This window comes from Penaeus vannamei, chromosome 17 (assembly GCF_042767895.1).
Source record: "Penaeus vannamei isolate JL-2024 chromosome 17, ASM4276789v1, whole genome shotgun sequence".
Classification (NCBI taxonomy): domain Eukaryota; kingdom Metazoa; phylum Arthropoda; class Malacostraca; order Decapoda; family Penaeidae; genus Penaeus; species Penaeus vannamei.
In genome coordinates, this window is record NC_091565.1 from 23,482,332 (window position 1) to 23,489,966 (window position 7,635).

The 7,635-nt window shown below is 41.5% G+C and overlaps 1 protein-coding gene across 1 annotated transcript in view; it reads right to left on the reverse strand.

The window, feature by feature from the left end:
• Positions 1 to 2,402: 2,402 nt before the first annotated feature.
• LOC113821108 (uncharacterized) overlaps positions 2,403 to 7,635 on the reverse strand; it is a gene marked incomplete at its 5' end in the record, with an annotated part of 6,287 nt that continues 1,054 nt past the window's right edge. The window contains 8 exon segments of the mRNA XM_027373555.2: positions 2,403 to 2,983; positions 3,162 to 3,339; positions 3,581 to 3,692; positions 4,521 to 4,656; positions 6,404 to 6,554; positions 6,805 to 6,975; positions 7,262 to 7,412; positions 7,527 to 7,635. The exon segment at positions 7,527 to 7,635 is cut by the window's right edge and continues 222 nt beyond it. Of these exon segments, the coding sequence (XP_027229356.2) occupies positions 2,853 to 2,983; positions 3,162 to 3,339; positions 3,581 to 3,692; positions 4,521 to 4,656; positions 6,404 to 6,554; positions 6,805 to 6,975; positions 7,262 to 7,412; positions 7,527 to 7,635 (1,139 nt within the window).

Genomic DNA, 7,635 nt, shown 5'->3' on the forward strand with positions numbered 1-7,635 from the left:
CCATTGCGCCTTACTCTAGACTAGGTCTTAGGATTGCTGTAATGATCTTCTTTACCATATATTCCACATTCACGAATGCTCTCTTCCTGTTGGCAATCATTCAGCATTTAATGAACTATGATTACCCTGTTAGCTGTTTGATATTGCGCGTCCTAATTCCTACTGGAATAGTGGGTGATTTTTGCTTTCACCGAAGTTCTCAGTGTCACTTTGGAGGCATGAGCATGAGATGTCGTATCTATATCTATATCTATCTATCTATATATATATATATATATATATATATATATATACATACATTTTGTATTTTCGCATCTATTGCAAACATTCATTGACGAAAATTGTAAACATAATTGGCGCCAAGACCGGTCCTTGAGGCACTCCGCTGGCTACTCGATGCCATGTAGAATGCTTCCCTCTAATTACTGTGCTCATTTGTCTTTCATGAAGTCTCATCCATTCGAGGAGTTTGCCTTTCACTCCATCCAGGTGCTCTAATTTCCATAGTAGTCTTCTGTGAGACGCCTTATCAAAAGCCTTTTTAAAGTCTAAGTACACAGTCCATCCAGCCGTGTCTCTCTTGTAATATTTCAGATACTTTATCATAAAAAAACAGATACTACACGTAACCTTCCTTCTCTAAAACCAAATTGTTTATTTGATGTCATCATGTTTTTTCAAGTACTTCAACCCATTGCTTTCTAATTATCCTTTCTAACAGCTTACATATTATGCTAGTTAGCGAAACTGTTCTATAATTTTGAGGGTTTTGTTTGTCGCCGCTTTTAAGGTATAACAGTGGCGTTTCCAACTACTTTTAGTTATACTATTTATGTAGTTGAACTTTGACCTGTACATTTGTTGATTATATCGTTTTCAAATTTCGCCTTCTTCATGGTCTGGGTATACTCATGTCTTCCTACTTTGTATCTTTCATATACTGCTAGAGATCTATGTTTTCTAAATCTTTTCCAAAAGAGCTGCTTGCTTTTTTTTCTCTCTCTTTTCATCTGCCATTGAACCATTTCCTTGCTTTTTTTGAATTTTGACATAAATGTTTCTATTTTTTATACACTTTCTTTCCTTACTAATCATGAGTTCTTCCTGTAGCAGACACTACTTCATTTTAATTACTACATGGCTGTACGTGGACAGTAATCCATATCTTTAGTATCATCTTTATGCTTTGTTAATATTAGATCAAGCAGAAACGGTCTAACTAGACCTCTTACCATGATATGTCCTGTTAAATTCAGAAAAAAAAACAATACTCATTTATGACCTAGTAATTTAGCATTCCACGAATGTGGTTGCGCTCTGGGATCGCAACTTTCCCAACAACCCCGTGTGATAAGAATTTCTTTTGCGTTGGTTTCCGAAAGCTGTAGCACCTCTTCCAGGCTATGTCTCTGGAATTAGTTGGTAATTTTTTGTGACCATATCGATGCATGTAACATGTATATTGTGGTTATTATCATGTTTACCCCGTTTGTTTCTAACTTAATTGCCTTCAGTGTGTGTGTGTGTATGTGTGTGTGTGTGTGTGTGTGTGTGTGTGTGTGTGTGTGTGTGTGTGTGTGTGTGTGTGTGTGTGTGTGTGTGTGTTTGTGTGTGTGTATGTGTGTGTGTGTGTGTGTATGTTTGTTTGTGTGTGTGTGTGTGTGGTATTTCATTATTATAAATGTATATATGAAATTATACTGTTAAATTAGCATGAATGTTCATTGATTACAAAATGCTTTTCACTAGATAAATTTGTCATATACAAAAATAACATATTTATTTTTAGTTGGCACACATAGTTCCTCGATCACCAGTTGCACAGTTGTACATCGATAACTGTAGCCAACATCCAAGAACGTTAGTTGTGCATTTATTGTGCCTTTAAAGAATTTGATACCAATTAAGATTCTCTAAAAAAATGGTCAGCTTGGAAAATGTCTTTCTTTAATAACAATAATCCTAAAAGTGAAGTGCAAGTGCTTTACTTTCCTCTGCTTAATTTTGTACTCACCAGAGTTGAGATTAATTGATAATATAATAAACCTACAATCACGGAACAAAATAAGCAATCCGTTGTCATTCCCAAACTTTGGAACAGATCAATAAACCTTATGACAGTGCCACAATGATGTCTAAATCCATTCCTACGTGTGTGTGTGTGATTGTCTGGTTCTGGTTTTACGCCTGGTCGTCCCTATCAGTCGACTCAGCTGTGAGTTATTACTAACTGCTGACGTCAGCATGATGGAGTCAAAGTCGGGGTGCGAAGGAACTGATCATCCTACTGCAGCATCCTGCGGCTTAGTAAGCATTTTCCTCTACGAACCTGTCCCCAACGTACACTTGGATATGGGAATAGCTTTACTTTGATGTTTATGCTGGATAATAAAACAGCCACGCATTATGTAACTCCTTTAAACATACACGACTTTATAGACATATTTTTACTTATGACACAACAAAACAGAACGATAATTACATATTCACATACAACATTTACGTAACAAAAATACATGAGCTCTTACGGACGCATTTCTAGAGCATCACGTTCAAGAAGCGGTTCGTGTTCCGACCTGCAGCTCCGCCAATCCGCGAAGGGCCAGGGCGCAGCGGGGCAGTCAGTTGCGGTGCTGGCGGCGCCGGCGAGGCCTAACCTCAAGGACGCTCTACCAGGGCGCATCGACGGTGAACAGCCGCAACCAAGGAGAGTGGCCTGACAGCACTGCTCGGGAGTGTTCTGGCAATGGTTTCGCTGGCCGTTATGGGAGTGCATGGTTATGGTTTGACCTGGAAATACCACGATCATGTGCGACACGGTAGCGGTTTTGATAGTACGGGCAGGGTTGACCTCAGAGCGTGACTTGGTAATACTGGGATGGGGGTCGCGTGCAGGGCGCGGAGGGACTGGCCTGAGCGCAGCAGGACCAGTGCTTGTGGCCGGGGTGCCCCGCGTGGTTGTGGCCGCAGCCTTGATAGCCGCCTGTGGGAGATGCAAAATATATTTATATGCTGATGTTTTCGTCTTTGTATATGAATCTTCCTAAATGTTTTTTTTTATATAATTAATCTCTTCAGATTGCGGCAGTAAGCAAGAATGTAAATATGTAGAAGTATAAAAACAATGCAATGATTAATACGACATGGTGCGAGTAGTGCACCTGGCATGGTCGCCCCGCACGCGCAGGTGGCCGTCTTGTCGCCGCCGCTGGAGCAGAAGGTGCAGCAGTGGAAGACCCCCGTGTGCCTCCGCCCCGAGGCTCCGTCCCTGCTCGCGTCTCCCGCGGACGCGCCCGCGGACTGGGAGGGGGAGACCACTGTCATCTCCATCGGACTGCCCTTGGGGTCAAAGCAGAAGAAAAGGGTTTGAGTTATGAGCATAAATGTGCCATAGGTTGAATATAAAGAGAAATATTTAAATAATAAGCAAATGCTTAATAAAATTCCATTAAATATTTCCTAATCATTAAATATCACAATAATGCTCTCTTTGCCTAGTATTTTGTGACATGAAGGCAGTCAAGAAACCGATGGCAGCGGTGCACTCAGTGTGTGGCTAGCAATTGGCCGAAGCGCTCACCTGAATGTGTAAGCCGAGGATGGTGACGTGCAGCAGGGCAGCGGAAGGCACCGGGGGGCTGAAGGTGATTTCGTAGGACCCGTCCTCGCGGTCCCGGACGGAGCAACCGCACCTGGTCGTACATAATGAGGCTCAGCGCAATGGACTAATGAACAATAATTTACAACAAATAAATACATTTTTTTTTTTTTTTTTTTACAAAAGAAAACATCTGATGATTAGGAAATTCATGTGGTAAAGAGTATTCCTGCCAGCTCAACGTGAGCAACACTCGCCAGTCATGAACTCATCTGATGTTATGGTCGCCCAAACACTTCTGTTCCTGAGATCTGCGTTAACGACACAGTGAGCATGCTGCAAATAAAAGGCTGGCGAATGTCTATATATTGCAAATTCACGTCGAGTCTTCCATGAATGGAAGACCTGACATTGCTCCTCCATATGATGAATTTAATTTTGTAACCACAGGAATAGGTATAGTGAATTTTATTTACTTTTCATTAAATTATGTATTGGCATTTCTCTTAAGTTTCCCCGTGACTCATTGCATTTATTTACATACGGTAGACGAGGACTTGGCAAAACAGTGCGTCGACGGTCGGCCTTTCTTTATGACCGCAAACATTACCTCAACGCGCCAGGTAGCTGTTCTAGCCTTAACTGCCAAATTAGTCTTAAGTGGGAATGGCTGTTCGTCTACATGATTCCGTTAAGGAATACACCAAAATGAAAAACTATTATGTTAAACGACTTAAAACGGGATAATTGCATTACTGCAAAAGCTTTACAGTTAGTTTCCTTCGTAGATGTACATTGCAGGCTGTTAATGCTTTGGAGATCCTTTTTTAAAGAATTCGAAGCCCTCAAACAGCGTGGACGCTGTAAGTTTCGGTCAAATGAATACTCGGCACAACTATTACATGCTCGGAGATCAACTCACAGGGCGTTGCCGTCGCGCGTAAGGACGGCGGCGTGCAGGTCCTCCCCGCCGTGGGTTATGGGTTGCCCGTCGGCGTCGCGGGCCACGACCAACGCCGAGACTCGCGCTCCCGCGGCCACGCTGCTCACCTCACACACTGAGAAGTCAAAGATTTAGAATCAATGTATAATTACGCACATTAACAAAAGTTAAATGGCTAGCACAACCACCTATTAGGAAGCTTATATTATATTATCTTAAATGTCTTTGCAATCAAACCTGTGTTGGCAGTGCTTTCTGAGTAAATTCGACTAGTTTTTCTTTACAGTTTCAGAAAACACGTCAGGTGTTCCTTTGGCGCGGATGTTCATTAGTGGCTGATAAAATGGCGTTAGACAGGGATTTACGACCTCGTGAGGAGGCAATATAATGTTATAACTAAAGTCTTTTTTCAGACATTTTTTCAAACATAAAAGTGAAGCCCATATAAAATCATTAAGACTAGGTTTGTAAACTGTTCACTAATTATAACATTAAATCACTTATGGTTTTACCATAGTAACCCCTTCCTGAACTGCAAAACACAGACTGGAGGCCTTTGTTGTAGCATCCCGAAAACTCCAAACAATTTGATACATGTTTGATGTTGCGTAATGGTCGCTACAAAACACGATTATCGTCGAAGTTTGTACCGCACATAAAGTTTTGAAAAGACGAGTAGTTATTTTTATTGATTTAACAAAAGGGAAGCCAGTAAAAAAATATTTAAGTACCTAATATGCAGGTATGCTATTTAACTACAAGCAAAATATTGTAGAAACGGAAAAAGGAATGAACTACTCGCAAATATGATGGTCCATACACTCTCCTTTTCGCTTCACAAGGCAATGGAAACTTTCAAATCCATTTCTCTTCAAATGAAAAGTGGATATTGCATGAGGTTTTGCATCGTGTCTACCATGAGTGAGTTCTGTGTCCGAATCAGATAATAGATAATACCAATGGTCAGGGGTATTTACATGTCTAATTGATTAAATCATATCAATAAATAAAGATACAAGGTCTATCCTGATATTTCTTGAGCTTGTAAGATTGTATCATAGAGATACAGCAAGATTTTGATAACTTTCATCCCACCGAAGTCAGTATGACTCGGACGTTACAATTTCTTACCATGTCGTTCCAGCGACCGTCATGATTGACCAAATTTTACCCATATCGAGTGAAGATGTATTGGATTTACATCTAAAAGGACACCGATACAGTTTATGCACCTTTAGAATAGAATTTTGCACGAAGAAACTTACGATGCGATTCGTAATTAATGAAAATATAAATTCCTATCTAAGTCTGCGTGAGATACATCTGGCAAATTTCGCGCTCTGATTGGCTGGCCAGAGTGTAAGGCAAACACTGATACAAAATAAAATGATGTTTCACCAGTTTCCAATAATGTGCACGTAAAGGCAAACATGTATCAAACTGTTTGGGATTTCAAGGATGCTATATATATATATATATATATATATATATATATATATATATATATATATATATATATATATATATATATATATATATATATATATATATATATATATATATATATATATATATATATATATATATATATATATATATATACACACACACACACACACACACACACACACACACACACACATATATATATATATATATATATATATATATATATATATATATATATATATATATATATATATACACACACACACACACACACACACACACACACACACACACACACATATATATATATATATATATATATATATATATATATATATATATATATTGCCTTAGATATGATTATAGCTGTAGACCAAAAGAGCAACTTCTAAAAATATGACTAAAATATTTACGCGGTTTTAGTCTCGAGGTGCCTGGGTCGGCCGGGGCGTCTGCTATGACGCCATGGATTTTGTGACCTCTGATTCGGCCGGCGCGGTGCTCCCGCAGGAGGGCGAGCCGTTCCCATCTCGTCCAGCCGCGAACTTGCTCGGACAGGAGAGCCTTCGGGAAGAGGGAAGCAGAGCGACGTGGTTGGTTCTATGCAGATAGCAGAGCTTAAGGGACTATGATGTCTACATATCTAATTCATGCATAGGAAGTTATGAAATTAATTGGGACCGTCAAGATATTACACGGTCTTGACTTTTTTCACTAAACCTCAGTTTAAAAATAAACCTGTGCATGTCAATGATTGCCGTACATTGAAAGCTATAATCTTTATTACCGACAGAATTAACCCCTTCGTACCGACCTGCAGCCTGTGAGTCACGAGGGGCGCCAGGGCAAGCGCCTCCGCGTCGCCCGCGTGGTTCAGGAGGTCGTGCGTCAGGTCGCATCCCTGCCGCAGCCACGAAGCAATCTGCCCAGCCCGCTGCGACTCCGTCACGATACCACGCTGCGCTCGCTCACAAGCCTGCCGCACCTACATGGGTAACACGCCTTGGCATTAATGATGGCATGGTCTGGAGTGCTCGGTGGATTAATTTTCCCCGTAGCATCATGATGGCATTTTAAACAACAAACTTAATAAAAATACTCATGCATAACTGCCTCGACACTTTCCAGTTCATGGACTAATACTGCTAGAGGATGAGATTATAAATTTACTGAGCGTAGTAAGGACGGCTCGAGGCTTCATCAACAGAGTTACAACTCGAACAATATGAGCGAGAGCAGGAGCCGACCGCCTCGTCCTGATGACCACCGACCTGCCTGAGGAGCGCGTGGCGGTGCTCCTCCAGGGCCAAGATGTAGTCGTCGATGAAGGCGTTGACCTGATCGCCGACGGCCTTGCCCCTCTGCTGCACTCTGGCAGCCGCCCCCGTCAGCTCCTCCACTGTGCTTAGGAGGTCACTCATCCTGCAAGCCGACAGAAAATTAGAAGACAGAGGAGGCATTTAACTTTCCTCTCTTAACTATGCCACATGTTTTAAAGATCAGGTAATGCAGTGTAGTTACTGAGCGCAGGCTGACCTCGCGGATGCCTGGTCCAGCAGGGTAGTAAGGTTCCTGCGAGCCTGGGGCGCCTCCTGGTCAACGGTGAGCGTGGGGTGCCCGCGGTGGAGTGTGGCGAGGCACGCGG